The sequence below is a fragment of the Ambystoma mexicanum genome, chromosome 6q (genome assembly GCF_040938575.1).
Source record: "Ambystoma mexicanum isolate Mex_15411 chromosome 6q, UKY_AmexF1_1, whole genome shotgun sequence".
NCBI classification, from domain to species: domain Eukaryota; kingdom Metazoa; phylum Chordata; class Amphibia; order Caudata; family Ambystomatidae; genus Ambystoma; species Ambystoma mexicanum.
The window spans coordinates 1,088,067,056-1,088,092,340 of NC_090937.1; the positions used below are offsets into that span (position 1 = coordinate 1,088,067,056).

The 25,285-nt window shown below is 46.6% G+C and overlaps 1 protein-coding gene across 1 annotated transcript in view; it reads right to left on the reverse strand.

Annotated features, from left to right (window-relative positions):
- The window catches only part of TMEM165 (transmembrane protein 165), a 229,092-nt gene extending 204,020 nt beyond the window's left edge, over positions 1-25,072 (reverse strand). Inside the window, exon 1 of the mRNA XM_069631642.1 lies at positions 24,416-25,072. Coding sequence (XP_069487743.1) covers positions 24,416-24,592 — 177 coding nt within the window. The 5' untranslated portion in view covers positions 24,593-25,072. The remainder of the gene's footprint in view (positions 1-24,415) is intronic.
- Between the last annotated feature and the right edge of the window lie 213 nt (positions 25,073-25,285).

A 25,285-nucleotide genomic window follows, 5' to 3' on the forward strand; every position in this document is an offset into this window, starting at 1 on the left:
AAAGCATGTTCATGATTCAAGATGATTTAATAACAGTGTAACCTACAAAATGCAGGCAGTTGAACAAAGTGAACAAAACAAAAATTCCCTTTTACATTACTCAAAGTATTATCTTGATAGAATCATTAACAGAGGAGAGTGTTAAAAAAATTAAACGGACCAGGACTCATCCCAGTTGCTTCTTTCAAGGAACTGTGTTGATTACTAAAATAAAGAGTAGATTTGCAAGCTAACCAGCGATCTCGAATGATTTATGGGGGCATTGCCATAAATAGCCTGTTTAAGTGGTACGCAAGGAAGAATTAAAAGGGCCGCATTGACAAGACATCTGTGCGTAAAAAGGCCCGATACGCACCTTATCTGTTTCCAATCATGGAAGAACCGCGTGGAATGTCATCCGTGGATATGGCGATGCAGACGGAATAAGTATTTTATCTATACGAAGTGGAGGTGCGTGCCTCCTAGAGTAAATGTTTTCTGAAAGGGCCATGGAAAGTGGTGAAAAGGATGGCATCCCAAATGAACACATTCAGATTGTAATCGAACAAAGACCTATGTTCCTAATTGCCTCATCGGGACAAATGTGCCCTCTTTTCCTCCTACCCTCTGCCCATCCTCTTTGGGCCATCTACCCCAACCATCTTGTTAGGCACAAACTTTTGGGGTCATCTTCGACTCCGCTCTTTCCCTCAACCCACACATCATGGACCTTACTGTTAAAATGGATTTCTGAACTCTGACCTGGTGAGCAGAGGTTCAGAAGGCCAGCCTAGTTTCTTGGAACAGGGTAACCTCTGGACAAGCCAGACCAATCAAGGTAGCTATGGCAGGAGGTCAAGTCTAAGTCTCAGGAGGGTGAGGGTGACTGAAAGACCTCAATGAGCACACTAAGCAAGGACACTTACAAATTACTCCCAGACAGGTGTTATAGACACATTTATTACAAGGCCTTTGTAACAGACTATAGCAAAACAATCACAGTAATACAAAGTAAACCAACGCAACACTATCAATACAATGTATATACACAAGACCAATGGGGTCTAAAGGGTTTAATGCACAAAATATGTTGACAACCTAGAAGGGAAGGAAACAGGCAGTGTAGGTAATCTTTAGGCCCCCTTCGACATCAGCAACACACCTAACTAAGAGGAAGTCCAAGCCCCAAGAAAAGGAGAGCCTTGTGCTCAATAGTACATGCAGTGCAAGTGCGCGCGGTTGTTCCAATGGGCAAAATGGGGTCTCTTCAGGGGTCTCTAGCAGCTCAGGAAGGTGGATGAGGCGATGAAGAATAAGTTCCCACTATTCAGAGAGGACCTCCACTTGAAGGCAGAGGCAGTTCCAGAGAGCGGGATGGAGTCGCTAGTTCGCACTAGCAGTGGAAAGGAGAGGGGGCCCCCAAGGGCTACTCATGCGTAAAAAGGGGCCCTGGCACTAGGGGTCACCAGTTAGTGTTAGAAGTACTCACCGGTCCCAGGCGCACTCGGACCCAAAACTTCACCAGTTCAGTCCATTCCGCTTGCAGGTTCGAACGTGGCAAAAAGGACGTCTCCGCGGCTTTCAGTTCCTGAGATACAGTGAGGATTTCCAAACGGGACAGTGGCGATTTCTCCACTCTGGGTGGATAAATCGACCTGGCTTCACTGCAGCAGGCTTCTGGGGCAAGAGGGTCACAAATCCAGTGCACTTGCAAGGGTTGTTGCAGCGGCAGGGCAACACAGTAATCGCGTATGCTCCGGTCCTGGCGCACTCATCTCTCTTCAGTCTTGGGAACACCAAGTGTACGAAATTCAGTGAGAGGGTGCTGTAGGCACAGAGCTAACAGTATACCAAGTTTCGAGGGCCTCCTCGAAACGGCGGCGGAGACAGAGCAAAGGTCCTGCGTAAGCTGGTCAGCCCACTGGTTGGCCCAGGGACACTTCTGAGAAGGCTTACTTGCAGGTTTTGGTGAAGGTGCCGAGAATAGTTGGTCCCACTATTCCAGTGGTATTCAAACTGTGGGTCGTGGCCCAGCAGGGGGCCGCGGCCGCATCCCTGGGGGGCCGTGAGAGGCCAGCATGAAATCTAAAAAAGTTTTTAAACAAAAACTAAAATTGTAAACAAAAATAAAAATATCTTTTTTTTAGATTGGAAGAAATGGCAGGGACGGCTCACATGGTCGCGCAGAAGCATAAAACTGTCTCAGGCCTCACTGAAAGTGGCCCGCAGTTGTAAATGGATATTCATTCCTTTAGTCACAGACTGTTTGAATTACTCAAGGGGGGGGGTGCTTATTGTTAAAGTGTAAGTAAATTGTGATATTTAAAGAATATTTATTCAGCAACAATGGTCAACATTTTCAAAATGCCTAAATGCCTTTGCTGCACAATCCCCCTACCCACCTGCCAAAATCAGCTCTCCTTTTGAGGCGCTGTGGAGCCCAGGGAACAAGGATGGTATTTTTTCACTGGATTTCTATCAGATGTCCAGTCAAAAATACCATGCTTTCCCCCTTGGCACCCCAATGCCTTGCATACACACATAATCATGTTGATTGTGTTAGGCCCAGTGGGGCCCAGGGGACAGGGATGGTATTTTTTTACTGGACATCTATCATTGCAAACTGTTTGGCTATTTAACCATTTCTTTTTTTAAAGTATGCTCAACAATGCAACATTTTAACCCATTATTTTAAAAAAAAACAAAAAAAAAAAACGCACGGGGAAAACCCCCGTTCCTCCCTTGATCGGTGCACGCTCCCTCACTGCGCTCAGTCGCTTAGGCATTTTTGGGGGAAAAAGTTATGCCACTCCACTGCATAAATTCACCAGCCGCCACTGGCCCTCGGACTGTGTTGGGAACGATATGGGGAAGCCCAGGGACTGTGGTGGGAGCAGGATGGGGAAAGCCCATGGTGTGTGTGATGGGGTGGGGAGAGCCCAGGGACTGGGTAGGAGTGGGATGAGGGAGCCCAGCAACTGTGATGGGAGCAGGTGGGGGAGCCCAGGGACTATATTGGGAGAAGGGTGTGGTGACAGCACACAATAGTGGTGACAGCCCGGGAGGACAGCTCAGCGGCAACGTGCTTGCCTTGGAAGCAAGACGACATGAAGCAACACAGGTTCGATCCCCAGGTCCCCTCTTAGAAACCTCTGGGTATTAAGCGTGTTATAAATAACCTATCATATCATATCATATCCAAACATACATACTGTCCATTTGGCATTAGGTGGGGGGGGTCCCGGCCTGCCCAAATTTTGCTCCGGGGGTGTGGGGGCCCAGCCAAAAAAGTTTGAAGACCACTGCACTATTCCAATGGGTCCAAGCGTCTTCTCAGAGGGGTCCCACGGGACGACATCGGCATCAGGGTGCCAAACCTTCCAGCGGGTCACCAGCGGTTCCTTGACTCAGCTTCGCAGTTTCAGGATACTTGAATCCTTTCCTTTGTTCAGTGAGAACTCCAGAGATCGACATGGTATGGGTGTTTTCGGCCTCCTCTTATCCAAAGTTCCCTTCGTGCCGAAACGGAGAGGACCCAATGGGAGATCTGCTCACAAACACACACTCCATACGTGGACCAATCATGGACTACGGAGGTCCCAGTCATTCACAGCACTCCAGACTCTCTGGCACTCAGGATGTGTATTGGGGACAGACACCCCAGCCCAGATCCTGGAGGCACACACACACACAAGGCATGCAGAAGCCTGCGAAAGCATTGCGTTTCGCAGGAAAATGCATGACCAAATATGGACTGACCCGGGTCGACTCGACCTGGGGAAGGTGAAGGGGAAAGATGGCCAAAGGACAGGCCAAAGAACCTTGTGGCATGGCCATTTTGGAGCCAGAGGCCACCTATTCGTGCCAAACGCAGTTAACATGGCAGGAAAGGGTTAAAAAGAATGAGAAAAGATAGCTGCCACCAGCCCTGTCCATGACAAATCTGCACATCTCACAAAAAGTAAGTCCATCTGAAGTACCTAGGGCCTTTGGAAAATGACTACAGACCCAAGTACACTGTACTGGAAGGTACTTGTTACATGTTGCAGAAAAGTTGCAACATTGGAAAAGGACTAAGGGAAACAAAGTCTCCCAGTACTGACTGTCTTAAGGGCATGTCAGTTTCCCCATCAAAAGTGAGAGAAAGCCCAGATGAGTGCAGCTAAAAGGTTGTGCTTCTCCGGCAAAGTCTGCCTATGGTGTCTAAACAGCAGCAAACATGGAGCAAACATGGAGGGAAAATTACATACAATTATTAAAGGAATGGTTCGGTCAAAACATTTTATTGGCCCTACGGGTCGGCCACGTGTTTTTAAGCCTAAATCGCTCGATTTTAGAACATTTCCTATGGACCTTACCCAAGTTTTTGTCCATTAAACACGTGAAAACAGGCAGTAGGGCCCCGCCATTTTGTGATAATCCTATCACTTGCCGCATTGCCCTGGCTGACCTGCTTTTGCGGCACTAAATCATATCCCCCGCCCCTGAGCCTGTCATCAGTAGACGCGTACCGCCCAATTCACAACGCCAAAGCACGTCTCGTGTCAACATTCGCTGCGCTTCAGCTAATGACGTGTCGCCATGGAAATGGCAGGACGCCTCTTTCCTCCAAGTATAAACAGACCGTTTCACAACACAGCAATAGATTTTCGATTCCATTCCTCTGTGTTACTTTGAGTATTTTGTGACTCGTTTCTGTGCTCTGGTCAGCTACCTTCGTTGCTTGTAGCCCGTGTGAACAGATACCAGTACTACCGCTATAAATTATTTTAGTTTGTTTAACACACAATGGCTACAATAATGCCCTACATGTACGAGCCCGAGTATACCGAGGAAGAACTACTGGAAAGGAAAACACGCAAAAACGATGGGTCTTCGGACGGCAGTTGGGAGGACGATTCAACAGCTGAAGAGCCTGGACCTAGTCGCATGGACAGTGTTTCCACCTGGTGCACATGCAATCGGTGCGTGCTAATGCCAACCGAGGACGAGAACTACTGCTGCTGCTGTGAAAACTCGGGATGCGTGGCCTACATTTCGGAAGGTGAGCCACGACCGCAATGCATCACCGAGCTGCCGGACTTCAGGGCAGCCTGCCTCACACGGTCCGTGTTGAGGATAATGATGGTGCTTATGCAGGAACTTCGCGCAACTGTTCGTCCTCGTAATCCGAGTAACGAGTAAGTATACTCTGCTTGTCATGCCACTCCTATTTCATGGTCTTCTACTATATCCAAAATTACATATACATATCATTGTAACGCATGAAAGTCTTTCAATAGTGTGCAGTGTCTAGATAGTATTTGTCCGAGCAGACTGCCATTAGTTACAAGAATTGTCATTGACAACAAACGTTTATTAAACTTATCTTGGTCATTTAAAAACAGTTTGTTTCATTCCTTTTCACAGGTGGTACAGGCTGGTAACCTATCGTTCCTTTACATGGTGGCTTCACGGGAGGCTTGAACACCGCGTTCGAAGAGTAATACCTGCCTGTGCCGTTCGTGCCAAGTGACAGCGGTCAGTACAGGGGATTTTCTCTCGCTGTGCTGCAACCTGACCTGTACAATGTGTAAAGTCTTGTATTTTTGTGTCATCAAAATAAGATACAAAATAAAACACCACATACATTTTAACAACGGTTGTTTCGATTTTTTAAATGAATCAATTGTGTCTCCATTCAAGGATGGATGTCAGACATCTGTGCTCCGAATGGTTGAAGGTCAGGTCGCTGTGAAGCAGGGTGGTCACTATCTAAGCTAACATAATATATTCTCAATAATGCCTGCACTAAATAACACTTGTTCAAAGTCTTTCAGTCGGTTATGTCTCTATAAAAGTCCCACATATATCTATACTATCAATTATCATTGGATTATACAGGCCTTAAATTAAGGGTCTTGACCACTGTAATGGTGTCCAGACATTTGGTCGAAAACCAAATGGTCGAATTTTTATATATATATATATATATATATATATATATATATATATATATATATATATATATATATATTTTTTTTTTTTTTTTTTTTTTTTAAAAACGAAAACCGAACAAAAATATATATATTATATATTTTTGTTCGGGTTTTCGGTTTTAAAAAAAAAAAGTTTTTTTAGAAAAAAAAAAAGGGGTGGTTGGGGGGACCCCCCCCAAAAAAAAGGGGTGAAAATAAAAATAATACAAATTCGACCATTTGGTTTTCAACCTCGAGGTATGGATACTGACAGCTCCATCAACCGTGATCATCAGGACTGGAACACTTGTCGTTTGATTGTTCGACACCATGTTTAATTTGTGGTTAGCCATTGATATGTACCTGTGCGGTCGACCCCAAGTGTGTGTTGCGTTTTCAATATTGTAATCCTTACTAATGCAAATACTATGGTTTTCGACCAAATTGGTTCGACCATTTGTCCAGTCGACCAAATGTCTGGTAACCCACTATAATACACTGTTTGAAGTGTGAGTCTGTGCTCAAGAATCTCCGGTATGTGGCATTTGTTATGGATAGGCAACAATATACTGCAGTAGGGGTCTAATGTTAGTTGGGGGATCTGCTAGGTGGGCATCATGGCGTGGTCAGTGGTCTGGCACATGAAGAGAATACCTTGCAGGGACACAGGGTCAGAATGGCAGTAAGTTTCCACTGGCGAGGGTGCGTGGGCAAGGACACGTTTGTGGAGATGAACAAGCTATGTGCTTAGTTCAGGCTGGTTCACATGCAGGACAGTGATCTCAGAGGAAGAGTGATGTGTTACATTTATTAGCTGTTGCAAATACCTCTGGAGTTTTCCAGTCAGAGTGGGAACGAGGGTGGGGGCCATGTGCTCTGCGCAGTGAGGCCTGGTCAGCAAGATGGAGTGGAAACGGGGTACAAAAATGGATGCCCCGTGTCCTGCTCAGTGGGCCCATCTACGCGAATGTCAACCAAAGTTAACGTCAGATAAGGGCAAGGGGCAAACCCACTACTGGAGGCACTTGGTCCAAGTTTCTACTGAGAAGTAAAGGATGAGAGGGGCACGATGGCCCCTCACTCCCAGACACTTGCCTGCACGCCTCAGGCCCATCCATCCCACCCCCCTCTATCAAAGGGGGTTCGCAGCCGGGGATGAACGCTGGCATGGGGGGCTGTCACAGGCGCAAACGGCCAAGGTGCCAAACAGCATGTACACTTCAAAAGGTATCCTACGGCCAGGGGCCATCGCTCACATGGCCTCCTCAGACCCCGTGTCTCCAGGCAGGCCTCCCCTGAGGCAGGCTGCCCCCCTGCAATCCACATAATACCACAACATACACACGTCATTCATTCACAAACACACCCCTGTTTCTAATACTTTATAAACCACTTGATATGTCTCATGAGAACATCTTTGTGCTTTGCAAGTCAACTCCTGAACCTTCTACCTGAGAAGCACTGAGATCTATGCTAATCTGCTCGTCGTCGTGCTATCTGTGACCGCTTCGAGCAAACTCGTCAGTGTGCTACCTGTGGCCTCTACCTGTTCTCCTGCAACATACTGCTCGGCCTGCTGAATCCAACTGTTTGTTGGTCAAGGTAAGGCCATGTATCCTAGTCATATTTCGGTCATTTTATTGCTATTGACCTGAGTTTCAATTGTTATGCTATCAATAGATCTATTTATTTTCATCTGTGTCAATTGTCATCGAATTGCATCCTTCGGGGGTTCAGTCTATAATGTAAGCATGTTTCCTTCTCGCGCAAGACAGAACATCCAAGGGATGAGTCACATGTTCAGAGTTTAGTCACATCATTTAAAAAATGTCTGTAACTTATGCAAATACTAAGCCGCGCATGATGAACTGGTATAGTTCCAGCGACCAAAACAAACCTTGCATTGAACATGGTATAGTTCATTTACTTTTAATAATCTAGATATTTACTTTTCAGAATTTTCAACAATGCCGGCCTGTTCGATAAGCGGTTGCCCTTTGAAGACCCAGGCTAAATCTGAAGGCACTACAATGCATGTTTTATGCCTAAAACTGTTGATCGAATAAGAGAATGGGTCAGACATTGCGGATATCCACCGGAAGAGCTTGAAAGTAGAGTCCAGCAAGTCTTTGAGGACAAGAGGGGTGATGGATATTGCATCTGCAGCCAGCACTTTTCCTCGAACATGTACGCCACATCTTGGGTAACAAAGAATAAACGGCAAACGACACGAAAATTGCTCGCAAACGCTATTCCAGCTCTATTCGTCCACATTCCGCCACTGGTGAGTCAAGTGTCCAGATTTAGCTTTAGGTCTTGCAGTAGGTGTGTAGGTAGCCGAATGGATGAATTGATATTTTAGGTGTGTGTCCCTTGTAATACTTGATATGAGTGTATAGCTTTTTGAATAATGACATCAATAAATTATTTTTCGATTTTATAACCCCAAAGGAAATCTATTTATGGGCACAGGGAACTGTGCTATATTGCGCATTTTCAATAGCATTATTCTCAAATATTCTTTCAGTTTACATGGCAATTTTTTAATATTTGCACTTCATTATCAAACAATTTACCTTTACAACTGCTTGACTATCCACTGAATCTGAAGCAAGAACATTCTACATCCATGACGTGCCCGCAGTTAGCAACTACTTCTAGCGCGTATCAGGTAATCATACTTGGCTATTCCGCTACATACTTCTTTTATGAATGTCAAGTAATAGTTTTTATGTATCGTGTGATTATTTTACCAATTGTTTGGTTAGTGATTTCCAAGTCATACACACCTTAGTTGTCGTCCCCCGGTGTTTGTTTTCAGTTATAATTAGTGTTATCCATACTAATGCAAGTAATGCAAGTACTGTCTTTCAGGGAGATGCTGAAGCGTCCACCACATTGACAACAGCCCTAGATGTTTTTCAGCAGCACGAGGTATGGATACTGACAGCTCCATCGACCGTGATCATCAGGACTGGAACACTTGTCGTTTGATTGTTCTACACCATGTTTAATTTGTGGTTAGCCATTGATATGTACCTGTGCGGTCGACCCCAAGTGTGTGTTGTGTTTTCAATATTGTAATCCTTACTAATGCAAATACTATGTTTCAGGCAGTTGTTGAAGCGTCAGACATTCAAGTAATTCCAGGGGAAGTGGAAGCGGGACCATGCGGATACGAATCGTCGCAACAGCTTTCGGAAGTGCGCACCACATTTACAGAATCCATAGATATTCTTCAGCAGCGCGAGGTATGGATACTGACAGCTCCATCGAGCGTGATCATATAACGTGATTCCATTTCTATACTTTCTTCCCCATTAACGCAAGTACTGTGTTTCAGGGAGACAATGGAGCTTCCACTACAATCACAAGATCCCATTTAGATGATGCAGATGTAAAGAAATCAGAGAAATAAGTCGATTAAATCTAATCATATTTAAATATTTCTGGATTCTTTTAGACAATGCATCATTTGTGGTTATCTCTTTATATGTACCTGTGCCGTCAACCCCAAGTGAGTGTTACGTTTACAATATTGAAAACCACACTAACGCAAGTACTGTGTTTCAGAGAGTTGCTGATACCTCCTCTCCAATACAATCATTCATGGCAGTCCATGCAGAGCCAGAGGTATGGATACTGACAGTTCCATGGAACTAGGTCATCAGAGCTTGAATACTTGTCGTTTGATTGTTCTACACAATGTTTAATTCGTGTTGAGCTATTGAGATGTACCTGTGTGTTCGTCCTCACGTGTGTTTTATGTTATCAATATTGTGATACATAGTAATGAAAGTACTATGTTTCAGGGAGTCGATGGAGCCTCATTCCGTGCTGTCTATGCAGATACAGAAAATATAGTTGTTGCAGCGCAAGAGGAAGGGAAGAGATACGGAAACTAATCGGAGCTACAGCGTGCGGTTAGTTACAAACAGTTAATAACTTTAGACTTTCTTTGTGCTGGGGACTATTTTATGTTTTTCCAGTCAATTGTACTATATTTTATCTTGTGTTTAAACTGAACATCCCTTTTCCAATCTGTCCTCTAGTTACCCGTGGGTGTACGAACTATACATACACAGACAGTGAAGCGTATGAGAGATGTTGCTTGCCAGACCATTTACACTATGGAGGAACTATTAATTCAGACGCCGCGTGTTGAGACTAGAGATGCTCATATCCAATGGCCAGAACATGAAATTAATGTGTCCGGAGAATCCAGTAAAGTTGTAAAGGACCATTGCTACAGTGCGACTGCAACACAAGATGATGATACTGAATGTATTGAGGATAGCTCGTAAGTAGCCGCAGATCAATTCACACAATCTACACCCGCCAAAAAATTGCCACCAAAAAAGCTGTCAACATTGTTGTGTTCTCCCATCAATGTTGAAGTAACAGATGTTGAAATGACAGAGAATGAACCAGCAGCAGCATTCACCGACGCATCAGAACCCGATATCAGCGATATTTCTTTCAATGCTGCTGATATGTCCTCAACGATGCAGTCGGAAACAAGTGTGATGCCGGATGACAGTCTAATGAAAGAGGGCAAATACATAGTATTATACAGTTGTTTGATGGATATTTTAAGTACGTTGAAATGTGGGCATTCCGTCAGAGGGAAAGTATGTGGGAAGCCATTGATTCATGTGACTTGTCAAAAACAAGGCAGTAACGTCACAATACATGCCGCCTGTAGATTGACTCATACGTTCTCATGGTCTGCACAACCGATGCTCGGGAAACTGCCAGCAGGCAATCTACTGTGTGCAGCTGCATCACTTTTTAGTGTCTCCAGTTTTCGAAAGTTAGAGTCTTTCTTTCAGTTTGTGGGACTTCATTTCATTTCTAAAACGCAGTACTACAAATACCAACATGATTATCTGTTTCCGGCCATTAGTGATGCTTGGAAAATTGAACAATTGTCTCTAGCAAGTACATTCGAAGGGAAAAGATTCAGGCTAGCCGGCGATGGACAGCCCTGGATTTTCTGCCAAGTACTGCACCTACCACTTTCAGGAAATGGATAGTAAGAAGATTGTGAGTTCGGTGGTCGTGCAGGCAACACAATGTACATCCTCAGTGGCCATGGAGAAACTAGGATTTATAAAATCAGTGGAATATCTACAATCGAGGGGAATGCACATCGACCTCAAAGCCACGGACAGACACATTTCAATTGCCAAGACAATGAGAGAGCAGTTCCCACATATTAAACATCAATTTGATGTATGGCATCTTGCTAAATCAATCAATAAGAAAATCTCGGCTGCAGGGGGGGAAAAAAAAAAAGGTTTGGAAAGTATTTCACAGTGGTCCCAGTCTATCAGCAACCATCTTTGGTGGAGCTCCAAAACTTGTGAAGGGTCAGTGGAAATACTACTTGAAAAATGGCGGTCACCGATGCACCACTGTACCAACGTTCACCGCTGGTCAGAAAACCTACATTTCCACCAATGTGAACATGGCCCTTTGTCCCCAGAGGAGGCAAGGAAGAAGAAGTGGTTGATTCCATCTTCACCGACACACAAAGCCATTGAGAAGATTGTTTTCGATAAAACTATCAAGAGATTTGAGGGGACTGACAGAATTCTGTCACACAGGAGGTTTGGAGGTGTTCCACAATATGTGCCTAAAGTACAGGCCAAAGCGCTTGCATTTCAGCATACAGGGCATGAAACATAGGACTCTACTTGCGGTCTTGGCCCATAACGAGAATCTTTGCCGTGAACAATCTAGGACTACGGGTAATGTAAGGATGCCTCGCTACACTAAGGCGTTTTCTAAAAGAAGTAAGCAATGGGTGATCAAACCAGTCTATGAGGAAATGGAGTTCGACTTTGTAAAAAGCCTTATTGTTGCTGTAGTCGAGAAGCACAGATATGGAATTTTGAACGTTTCTGTGCAGAGCACTGATGCATTGCCACCAAACATTGCCACTGTGCCATGTCCACCCAAAGCAGAGCTGGTTGTGAAGTACAAATTCCGGTTTAAATAATTGTAATATGATTGTCTTTTTGTAAATAAATGTTATTGTACAGTGTACATACAAAGTATGCTAACCCTAACCCCTCCCTTCACCATCCTGGGTGGCGAACAACCTGGGTGTCATCTTTGACTTCTCTCTCTATTCACCTCATATCGCTGACCTTGTCAATATGTGTATGTATATATTTTTGTTGCTGTAACTAAGTTTCGCAATCTCATGTAAATGCTGCGTACTGTTAACCGAGGGGAGGCTTGCGTATTGCAAATAATAAAACAAACAATAAATCTCACTTTCAACTCAACTCCTCGGGTACGTTACACTTTCCCTGACCTTCCCCCAAAAAGTCAATGTCTCCATAGTTATGGTTCTCTAGGGCTGCATAGCTCGCGGACAACGAGGACAAAATTGGGGTCCTCAGAAAGCGCCAAGCGAGCCGTTGCAAATGGGAGAAGCCAGTTCGCATTTGCACATTGAGGCCTAGTACATAGATGGATTTGAAAATTCAAGTTCTCAAAGATGGCTTTACAGGGGATGTTTCAAAGTAGGAATGTATGCGCATTTAGAGTGAAGGTCAGCGGCTTTGATTTTCAGCTGGCGGCCTGAAAAGGCCCACAACTCGCACTGGCAGTATAAGGTTCTATTGTTTTTTGACCTTGAGAGACAGGGACCATGCCGAAAGGACTTCATTTGAAGGAGGGGTGCAATAACGTAAAAGACGATAAGGCAGAAAATTCTGAAACTAGACCGAGTTTCATGTTAGTTCAGTATACGAAAAATCGTTGTCAAGAGCACAGTGGGACTTACGGACTGCATTACGTAGAGACACAATGGAAATTGCAAATATAATGTAAGTAACTCTTTAGACGTTTTTATACCGGAATGAAGAATGAATGAATGAATGAAGAGCAAGTAAAACGTTTGTGGGATCGTCTTTGTACCGGGCACATGGGCATGCAGGTCCACATTCCACGCGCATGTAGACAAACAGTTGGTTCTCATTGTGTGTTAATCTCGATTTATTTTGTTAGTTTTCGCATTGATTTTAGAGCCGAACATACTCCATTGCACTATCCTTGAATGCAAATAGTTTCAGATCGATCGGCCGTAATAAATAAAATGAATAATATTAATAAAGATCGGCTGGCGAGACTAATTATGATTTTTATGTTTTCAAAACAGGTATATCCTACCCTACTGCTACTGCCACCAGTTTCAGACCCCGGCAGATGTTTTTTTCAATCGCCAGCTGCAGCTTATCGTAAACAATTGCGCCACTTTGACAATCTTATGGGACGATCGCCAAGGGCCCATATGCCCTTACGCGGTACTAGCGGCTAATAGCAACATATCAACCTTTACGCTGGCCTAGTGCCTAGTTGATGGAACAGCCTTGCGGTTCACCGTGCGACCAAAGTGCTTCTTTTAACGAAAACCAACACCCTGTGTACCATAAAGGAACAGCGCGTGACTCACGATAAAACGGAACAGGATTTGCGGATAGAGAGAAAAAAATAAAAAGAAAATAACATTCCGATTTAATATGCCAATTGCTGAATATTCTATAAACATTTAATGTTAAATAAATGTACTTTACCTAATGTACCGTGTTGCTGTTTGATTTGAAAGTACAGTTTCATATTCCAAATTGTTGCGCGCTGTGTTGTGAGTTGATCTGTGTTGGTTTCCAGGTTCTGTGTGAAGTCGCGTAGAAGACGACTGGGCGCGTTTGCCTACGAAGCACAGTAACGTCACGGAGAGAGGCAGGGAATATGAATGTTTTGATAATGTCAGGCTCAGGGGCGGGGGATATGATTTAGTGCCGCTAAAGCAGGTCAGCCAGGGCGATGTGGCAAGTGATAGGATTATCACAAAATGGCGGCGCCCTACTGCCTGTTTTCGCATGTGTTTAATGGACGAAAACTCGGGTAAGGTCCATAGGAAATTTTTCTAAAATCGAGCGACTTAGGCTTAAAAACACATGGCCGACCCGTAGGGCCAATACATTTTTTTTTACCAAACCATTCTTTTAAATATTTCCTAACACTTACCAAAGTGCCACTTCCAGCTCCACCTCCTCAAAGGCATTCTTCCTTTTCTCACCTTACCCCAGAAGTAAAATGTTTCCGGAGCTCTGGTCTTCTCTGGGCTGGACTGCTGCAAAAGCCTCTTTCTAAAATCGCCCTCTTTCCTCCTTTCAACCCCCTAAAGCTAATTCTAAATAGGGCTGCAAGACTTATCCTTGCGCTCAAGCCCAGGTACCGAATCTGTCCATCCCTAAAATCTCTGCACTGCCTCCTGGTGGCTGCAAGGATCAAATTCAAGACCCTCTTCATCATCCACAAGGCCCTCTTTCGCTTCATGCCTTTTTAAGCTTCACCGCTAATCACCCCACTGCTGCTGTGACTGGTAGCCTGGCCATCATGAATCTCACAGGATCCCAGGACCATCCTCCCAGTCAATACCAGCAGCCCTACACCCCACTTCACTGCCCTAAGGTCCCCTGCTTGATGGCTCACATGCCACCCTTGAGAGCCGCCTGTACTAGCGCTGAGCCCGAGGTTCTCCTCCTTGGCTCCCCTTAGCACTTCTCTCGAGGGCCCTCCTCCAGCATTTGTCCACCCCTCTGGTCCTCCTTCCATCCCCTTCACCAGCACATCTACACAATGCACTTGCACGGGCAAATGACACAAGGCCTAGTAGAACAACGACAGTATATTACTGTTTTGCCACCGTTATCATTTCACATGTTCCGTTTCCATCAAACATTGTGGCACTTTGAAACACAATTCTGTTGTTAAAGCGCCTTACAAATGTTCAATAAAATAAAAACTAGATAAATACACCACACTGAATTCCCAGCTAGCAGAAATGACCACTTCAAGTACGACAAAAGGCTAGAGACACAATAGGTACGAGTACACAGTGTTTCCAAGCCTCATCTCCTGATGCATGCGGCTACTTGACATGAGAATAAACATACAGGAGACCTATGTAGTGTGAGTATGCAATCAGTATCGCCCAATGGTACACAGGGTTGAATTTATTTATTATGTGCACTATAACCGCCTGAGTGTTGCACTTGGGGGTTTGTTGTAACTTTCACAATCATATGTTCGGTGCAGATTTGTGGGTTGTTAGGTGGGCTATATTGTGGTGAGGACTCCTCCAACACCTGCACCCACAACCTGTGTTCAGGCCAATGAGGTCTGCACTGCTTTGTCCTCCGGCATATCCCGGTGTGAAGCCACCATCGCATCCCTGGGCACCGTTAAGGCGGGGACAGAACCTTTTCCCTGTACCCTTGGGCCCCGGGGGTTATCTGTTCACTCGCAACTCTTTCCACTTAAATAATAATGCCCTCTGTCTGTGATTCAACCCAAGACAGTCCTATCTCTGTCCTTAGTTTCAGGTAGGGCCGCTATGGGAAACAGTTGCACCTGGTTCTCCATCCCGTCGGTGGTCAGACTACTTCCGTGCACGTCGTGGTGTGACCTACTCCCCAGTCTTGACATCTCTGTGTGTTACTCATCGTTTTCGTCCGGTACTGAATTATAATGTAACCTCTTAGCCAAAAAATTTGAATGTGTACATTTAATTATATAACAGCTACTGAAAAATATTCTTTTATTCTGTCAGTTACATGGCTATATTTTACCGTTCTGTGCATGCCATACTTTTCAGCTCCCGTCTGAAGGATTCTTCAATCAACATTGGACGATAATCATCAAATGGGGCTTCTTTGATAACCATTGCGTGGGACGATCTCCAGGGACCAATCTGTCCTTTAGCCGTAGCAGCAATAAGGGACAACCGGTCAGTGTTTATGATGTGAAAATGAGCTGATGTGAAAGCATTGCACTTGAAAGCAAAACGACTCATCTTCTGACTAATGGAAGAAAGATCAACATAAAGGACAAAGGAACATAGAAGAAATGAAACACAGGGATTAATCGATCGCTGAACGCAATCAGGTTATCATTAGGAACTTTTATAAAACATTTGAAGAATAAAATGTTTGCTAGCTATGAATTATATTGACTAAAGATCAATTTTTCATAGACAATCTTCTATTTTGAGCATTATTTGAAAAATAAAAATACTTGTTACATTGCAGACTATTGTTTTCTTCAAAATAAGTGTATTCTGATGGGCGTGGCCTCGAGCGCCAGCAATGTGGTCGCTCCACTGATGGCCTCTATGGGAAGCCTGAAGCGTTGCAGATAGTAGCGCGGCTTCAGCGATCAATTTATAAATCCAATGTCTGACGTGGCATCCTGAAGGCTTGGACACCCAGTAGGGCAAAAATGTAAAGGATATTTTCCCTTGGGAGCTCGGATCAGGAGCGAGGAGCCCTGTGGATCCCCCGTCGTATGTTTTCAAAATGGCAGGCGGACCCGAGGCGTCCTACAACAGCATCGAAGAAAACTTGCAGGTGAGGTCCCGCGGCGCTGTGTGACAAGTCGGCAACCCCGGACCTTCCCAGTGAACCTCATACAGCCCGGGATCACCTCCAGTGCGCACACCAGGTTCGGGCGGCGAGCCGGTAGCCCGGAATAAACGCAGCGTTCCTTCATTGCCCGCTCATGCTGTTGGGAGCCACCGTAGCCATCACGGACCCTCGCTGCGGAGCCGCAGCAGGACTGAATACCCCGTAGTTGCGGATGACGCTAGGGTAAGAGGCGCACCCACCAGGCTCTGTGGGGAAGACAACTGATTTGTTTCCATCCCCGCCTCCGGGATGAGCACAACGATCCCCCCTGTCACTGACATCTCCCCTCCCCCCCACTCCCCGGGCCAGCAACCATTTCCAGGGGCGCTCCGGCCCATAAAATCACCACAGCTCTACCACCCCCGCATTGCGCACTAACCAGCTGGCTTCCTCTGATGGGGCAGACACGGACCTGGCCAGCGCCAAACCATGCTTGCAGGTATACAGACCTTCCCAGCCAGCAATAAGACCCGCCGTGTGAGCCCTGACGCAGCCCAGACCCATAAGACTGAGTCCTCATCAAGCCCCCCTCCACATTGGGAAGGGGGGTCCAACTCCCGACGGCAGCCCCTCATTAGGCTCCAATCAGTGCTTCAAGGACTGTGGAACACCCACAAATCGTAATCCTTAGCAATTCCTTGGGGAATCCTCACGATGGAAGGCCATCAATCTAAGATTAGTGTAGGCTAAACAGGGAATCAAGACTTGCTTGGTAACCTGCGGTTTGGCATTGGACCCCCTACTTTTGCTCCCCCTGGTCTTGAGCAATCCCAGAGCCCATCTCCATTTCCTGGGGCGCCCCTGCCCACAGCGCGACACACCTCCTCCACACTCCCCCTGTGCTGCTCCTTGGCCACCCAGCCCCCTCCAGCGGCACCTCCTTGATGGGGCAAGGTCCCCAGAGACTTTACCCAGCCAGCATCAACAGCCATCCGGAACTCCCTGGAGCGACCGGGGTGCCTGCGCCCATCCCCTCTAGTGGATTTTCACACTTGGGGGGTATCCGGACTGCCCACAGTCTTCGAGGAACTTGGCCACACCTGTCAAACTCTAACCAGAGAATCCCCCACCTTGCTGACAAGAGATACGCTGTGCCAGGAAAAGCATGCAGTGACAAATAACAGGAATCGGAGCACCCTTCTCCTCCCCGTTCGGCACAGGGTAAAGAAGGGCCTGGCCATTCCCTACAACTGCGTCTTTCCTGCCTGGTAGACCTCAAAGCTCCCCTCTCTACCAAACAAGCAGGCACCATGTCAACGGTCCAAACTCACCAATAACCAGGACATAGCTACAATGCTGCTCTCGGCAGACAAAGGCAAGAAACTTGACCCCCCTAAACTCACACCCCAAAAAACCCCAGACGACAGGGGAGCTCAGGCTACCAAGGAGGACATCCAAGCTTTTATGTCTGATATCAAGGCAGAATTCAGGTCCTGTATGACCGAGCTCACGTCGAAACTGGAACAGACCGATCAAAGGATCCCCGAAACGGAGCAGAGGTTTGGGGTGGTGGAAGACTGCTCCCAGGATCGGTCGACAATCCAACGCTCAATTCGATCTCTTCAAGATAAGTGCGAGATCCTCAAATTCAAGCAGGAGGACCTCGAAAATAGGGCTCGCCGCAACAACCTATGGATTCAGGGCATTCCATCTCAGTCCTTGACAAAGACCTGGCGGAATAGGTGGGGGGGCTTCTTCCAACCCTTGTTGCCGCAGCTGAATAAACACCAGCTGCTACTGGATCGCACACAGATTACACCCGCGTCAAGGCGTGGATTCGGACCCCCACTCCCCAAATGTCAAAACGAGGGTGCACTTTTATACTACGAAAGAAGCCATCTCAGCAATAGGCCGGACCCGGGACGGGCTGAGCTTTCAAGGTTCCCCCTCGTGATATTTCAGGATCTCTCCCTCCTCACGCTACAGAGAAGAAGATCCCTCCGACCTTTCACCCTCTTCCTTCAAAACCATCAAATCTGTTACAGATGGCTGTTCACAACAGCATTGCAATTTACAAGGGCTCTTTGCAGAGAATCAGTCATCTAGAAGACGCAGAGAAGATCCTCCAACTCCCGAAGGGGCGGAGGGTGAGGCAAATCCCTCCCTACCAAAACCAAGACGGGCATCCTGTTCTAAGGTACTAAAAAAACAGAAAGGTGAGGTAACCCGCAATGGAACGGGCAGGTTGCGGGGGGCCTCAAATCCCAGGACCCCGAGAACTCTAAGGCAATTCCTAAGAAAGCTTCGACCTGCGTCTTAGAAGCCCAACTCCATCTCTCCTCCAAAAACCCTGCGCCATCGAAACAATGCCTCGCTGAGGCCGAAATATGGAACACCGAATAACCGCAAAGGGCTTCCCACGGCCCATGCCTACCTCCAAGGTACATCCCATCGAATAGTCCTCGGAAAGAATACAGAACTGGTTCAAATCCTGGCCATGTTGGCTGGGGAGACACGTTTGGCCCGGTTGGTCAGGGGGGGGTGCTGAACTAAAAATGTCAGCCACCCAAACGGTTAAAGTTCTGGCCTTCCGTTGGAGGCCCAAGTTAAACTCCCATTTGCAAGGTGATGTTCAGCTGATGACCCCCCGTATTAAGGTTTATCTGTTCCCAGCTCAACCTCCCCCCCACCCAGGCTCCATCGAGGTCCCGGACTCGAATATCAAATCACTGTATCCTGAAGCTGGTCTCCCACATTATTAGGGGCCTGAATTCCCCCGCCAAGCGTAAATCCATTTTACAGAAACTGCAGGAAGAAGATACCGCAGTGGCATTCTTGAAAGAGACCCATTTATTGCCGGTGGACTTCGGACGGCTGCGCAATAACATTCCCCGCTTCAATTTATGGCTTCTGGCAACACCAAGAAAGGAGGAACCGTAATTCTCTTCGCAAAAGGGTTGAACCCCCAAATCTTGGAAAAGAAACAATGCCCTGAAGGACTCTACATAGCAATTAAATGCCTGTTGCTGGGACAACTATATTCATTCATCTCGGTGTACGCCCCCAAGGAAGGTCAAGCTACCTTTTACGAATCCCTGGCCAACGATCTATCCCCTTTTGTGGAGGGTCAGGTCGGAATTGGAGGGGACTTTAACAGGGTCCCGGACACCACTAGAGACAAGGATTTCAAGCTTGCGATCAGTCTCCTCCACCTTTTTAGGACCCTGAACGTGGTAGACACATGGTGGGTGCTCCAGCCCACCAAAACAGACTTTTCCTTTTACTCTTATGTACACAGAACCTTTTCAAGGATCAATCTCTTACTGACATCGCCACAGATTCGGACCTATGTCGACGGGCTATCCATTGGCTCTAGAATTCTATCTGACCACGCTCTTGTAACTCTGGCGCTCCGAGCGCACGACTCAACTCCAAACCCTCAACGCAGATGGATTCTATATGACCCCATGCTTAATGAGATGGCACTGAGAGACTTGGTGGCCAAAACGATCCAGAATTTCTTCTAGGAAAACCCTAACGAAGATACTGCCCCAGCAAACACCTGGGACACCATGAAGGCAGACATTTGGAGGGGGAGGGGGGGGCTGATTGCACAAGGTGTAGCATATCAAAAGGCGCAAACGGCAAACCCGCCAGGTCCTTGAGGAACAACTCTGAGTAGCGGAAGAGAACCATAAGCAGAAAGGTTGGTCTCCAAAGACTCAACAGGCCATCCGCGCCGCCCAAAACAAGATAGAAGCCCATTATGGGTAACAGACCGCACACCTGCTAGCGAAATCTAAACAATTCTATTACACTAGGAACAATAAAGCAACAAGTTGTTGGTGGCAAAGATAGCCAAAGCGAAAGGGAGAAATACAATCACCCATCTTCGCAACCAGCAAGGGGTGATGCAATACGCGGAACAAGAGAAGCTACAATTGGCGATTGAGCACATGCAACAGATGATGGCCACACCACCACAAGACCAAGGCGAACAAAATGAATATTTACGGAAGGCATCTCTCCCCCAGTTAGATGAGCCAGCCCGGGAAAGCCTGGATGCTCCAATTTCAAGCGAGGAGGTCGAAGCTGCCATCAAAGCCCTCAAATCCCGAGCCCCATGCCCGATGGATTTTCCACCAAATTTTACAAGGTCTTCCGCCCCAAACTAATCCCGTCCCTGGTCCAACTTTTCAACTCCTTCAGGGAATCAGGTGATATTACCCCCTCCATGCAAGAATCGATCACCATTCTCCTTCCCAAGCCGGACAAAGACCCCAGAGATATCGCCTCCCACAGAATGATTGCTCTATTAAATATAGACGCAAGTATATACTCCAAAATTCTCGCAAATCGCTTGTCACATAGCCTGCCCAACATAATCAATCCTGATCAATCTGGCTTCATCAAAAACAGATCCACAAGAGATAACATCCGCAGAGCCATAATCGATGTCGCCTCTCAGGATTCACGGAAACTTGCGTTGCTGGCCCTGGACACTACCAAAGCGTTTGACAAAGTCGATTGGGTATTCATGCAGCTTACCCTAGAAGCGTTTCGCTTCGTACCAGCCTTTCAAAAGATGGTCCTGGCCAACTACAAAGCCCCGAAACCCTCCTCTGGATTAATGGCTCTCTCTCCAGCCCAATCCCTTCAACCTGTGGGACGAGACAAGGATGCCCGCTGTCCCCACTGTTATTTGGTCTGGTTATGGAGCCCTTCGCTCAAAAAAAATCAGTTTGAACGCTGACATTAAGGGCCTACAATTCAGCTCCTCCCAGCACAAAATTGCCCTCTACGCAGACGACTAGTTATTAACCATCTCAGAAGTGGGCACCTCGTTGAGGCAGGCTCTTTCGGAGATCAACAGCTTTGGGAGGGTCATGGGCTTTTCCATTAACTTTAGTAAATCAGTAGCCATGGGGATAGGCTTGACATTTGAAGAAAGGGAATCCCTTAACCTCCCTCAGCCCTATTCATTGGGGGGAAAAGTTGATCCCTTACCTAGGGGTGCAGGTCCCTTCGAACCCAAAGGATCCATACCGGGTGAACGTCCTCCCCCTCTTTAGAGAGGGACCTGGAGCGCTGGTCAGCAAAAGAAGTTTTACTAATGGGGCGCATCACAGCCTGTAAAAGGAACCTTCTTCGCAGGTTCTTATTCACCTGCTCCTCACTTCCCATCGCTATTGCGCTCTCCGCCCTCTGCAGACTACAAAGGAAAATGCTCCCATTTATCTGGGAGGGGGAAAAGGGCCAGGAATTCTCAAAAGACAATGATGGGTAATGCTAGACTGGGCGGGCTCGGGGTCCCGGACCTACAACACTATCAGGTGGCAACTCAGTTAGCTCAATCACAGGCTTGGCTGCTACCCTCCGAGCCCCCCGAGATGGATGGAAGTAGAACAATCACGCCTATTTCTCCCTTTACACTACTTTCCACATATCTCGCCCCACACCGGCAGCGATGGGAAAGACTGCTACCCTCCACCCAACATACCCTGTGCTTATGGGACTGGGCCTTAAAACGCAAGGGGTTCCGAGGGGCCAAAGCCAATCCTCTCCAGTTTTCCACAACCCAGCATTCTCTCCTGGGGTCCAACCCCAAAACTTCAAAAACTGGATCGCGGGAGGTCTGGTAGCACTAGGTCAGCTTTACGTGGGGAGCTTACCCGCACCTTTGAACAGTACAAAGAGGCCTATCAGCTCAAAGAAACAGACAGATACTCCTATATCCAACTTTGCCACTGGTGCTCTCATCCCCAAACTCTCCAAGAGGCAACACGCACCCCTACCGCTCTGGAACTAACCCTACAGGATCCTCCGGTGTGGGGGAGAACCGCTACTCTTTATAAAGACCTACAGGTGGACTTTCTCTCTTCAAAGGCTTCTTACATGGCACAGTGGGAGGCCGACTTGGGACGCCATACAGAGGATCGGTAATGGGGGAGACATATGGACAAGAATTCACTCTTCATCCTCCTGCATCAAGAACAGAGAATGCGCATACAAAATTCTACTAGGCTGGTACTACCCCCCACTCAGGCTTCATCACATTAATCAGGCTATAGATCCCTCCTGCTGGAGACTTTGTGGTCAGCCGGACTCCTTTTTCCACATGTGGTGGTTATGCTCCAAGATAAAGCAATTCTGAAAACATTGTCTAACCACCATCGAAGACATTACCCATATAGCGATTCCGATGGAGCCCGAACCAGTCCTCCTGGGAACACCAATCTCAGGGGTCTACCCCAGATCGGGATGGAAAGCCAAGTTGATGTCTCAATTTCTCTTGGCAGGGTAAATTGTGGTGGCCCGCACCTGGAAATGAGCTGAAGGACCCTTTATGGCCCTGTGGTGGGCGAAGATGTGGGATATCCTGATTGCAGAGAAAGTGACGGCAGCTAGAGCAGGATTTCTACATCATTTCCTAGACATCTGAGCCCCATTCTTGCACTACGACAGGGACTTCCCAGCACCTACCTACAAACCCCTGGGGGCTAAGAGAGTTCTTGGCGCTGATGAGGTTCCCCGTGCGGAAGGGGTAGGGGGAGGGGGGGGGGCGGGTGTGAAGTAGAGGACCCAAATGGATGAGACTTTAACTTGCCTCAAGGGACTGGGGGAAAGTTGGGGGTTATTTGTACATGAACACAGTCTCTTGTTGAAATGTCTGTCATTATCTCCTTGCAATGGTTGAAAATAAATATATTTTAAATAAATAAATGTATTCTTCTCCTATTTGTGAAAAGAAAAAAACGTTTTGCGCTGTGAGGGGATGTGTGTGTTTATCTTTCGGTTCTGCGTTAGGTAACGTTATGGCATGGGTGATGACAGGGTACGTTTGGCTATACTGGCCACGAACATCATGAAAATAGGTGGAGCATATCGTTTGGACAAGTGATGTCAGTTTGAAGGGCGGACAATCTATATTCTTGACACGAGGGCACTTGAATTTAGGCTTATGTATCAACGGATAAGATAAGCACAAGATGGCAGCGCCCAACGCATTGTTTTCACCTGTGTAAATGTGAGGAAAACTGTGGTAAGAATCATAGGAAATATTTTTAAGATCAGGCATGTATTTTTAAGCACTGTAATGGATCGATTGGGACAGTAACATTTCTAAGCAAACTTACCTTTTAATTTTTGACATGGATGGGCACACGAAATCTTCTGTTTTTAGAGCATTAGCTTTAGTTTTCATGAGAATCGCTCTGAATTGTCTAGTGTTGTTGTTAGGCAGCAACTATGAAGGAGCCAGTGTATTAAATAAAGTGCACCTCTGGTTGAGCTGGTCAATTGCAAGGAGCCAAGTCTGAATGAGCCGAGTATTACCAAGAACAGTGTGGCATTATTAAGGTCGACGTTCTTTTTACTTTGAGTATTACAAAAAGCACACTTCTGAGTGAACCTGGGTTTTTAAATCAGAGCACCAAATAAATGAAGGTAGACCCTTCAATGATTTAAACCAATAAGGACGACCTGCTTTACGTTGTAAATTCCGTTAAACAAACCCTTTATTTCACAGATATCTACACCTTTTACTCTACTGCACAATTTTTTGAGATCCTGTTCCATGAATCAAGATCCTTGGGTATGAACGTGCCCAATACTTATCGGTGCATTGTACAATGGCACAGTAGTCTGAGGGGGCACTATGACAGTGTTGATTACTGTCATGGGGCATTATGTAATATTTGTAGTATGATTTCATTACTTCAAATATCATTGTAAGTTAGACCTCTGGCAGTAAAACACTGAACCAACTGTCAGCATGTGTTTCTTACACTCTCTAAGCACAAAGAAGCAATTTCGGTGGAGTGCGTGTTCTCCACAAAAATAAATTACCTGCCATACTACACGCTATCCTTATATAGCGAGCTTTGAACTGCACTTCTGTTCCCTAATTTTTCTAACCTTCTTACATCGTAACAACTCCTGCTGCTTCAACTGAAGGATAGCAAATTTGCAGCACTTGCTCGTTCGGTGTCACTAGATCTGTTCACAGCCGATGTGGTTTTGTCGAGATGCGTTTACCCCTTCTCCCAATCTCACCTCAGCGGGGCCCTGCGGGGGTGGCTCTGGTTTATGCTGTGGGCGGGCTGGCGGTGGCTGCTGCTCCTTATTCCGGTGTCCCACTGCTTCCTCTTCTTGAATGGCTCGTGCTGGGATCGGTAGCGCCGACAATAGTATCAGGAGGAGGAACATGGGTAGCGATCGACGGCTATGCATTCTCCCAAGCAGAGAGGAAGGCTGCAGGACAGAATAGGGCGGCCCGGGAGGACTGCTCGGTATCCCGCAGAAAGCGTGTTGGTGGGATATCCGATTCCTCCCTGGTATCAGTTATGCCAACGCCATGTTGAGACGTCACCAACACCTGGAGGCAGAAATGTGTGGCATCACGGAAGAAGCTGACCGGCGTCAGCAGAAGCCAACTTTCCCTCCGACGCGCAGCCTAACCCTCCCAGCTAGGCGATTGAACCCACCCACTTGGGGGACAGACAGCGTCCATTAGCCCGCTCCAGATTAGTCTACTGCTGAATGGTTGAGAAGAACTGACACGCCTTTGACGTCAGGAATTAATTTCCAGATTCAAGTTTAGTGTAAACGCAGTAGCCAGACCCACACAGGGGCTTGCAGTTAGTATTACAGCGGCTCAGCAACCATGGAAATGAAAAGAGGACGACACATACGGCGTATGTCAAGTGGAGCTGCAAGACCAAAGCCAGGCAGCACTAATACGGCACCTAGCATAAGAAATAGAAGTAAGACTGCACAGTTTAGAATGTCTGTGAACTCCAAGTACGACTAGCGAACACTACAGCGACTAACGTTCTGGAAAACGAGATTGAATGCAGATTCTATGTCAAGACCTGAGGCTCGGATTATGCTTTCTCTTCATCTTTACTGTCGACAGCAAAGAAA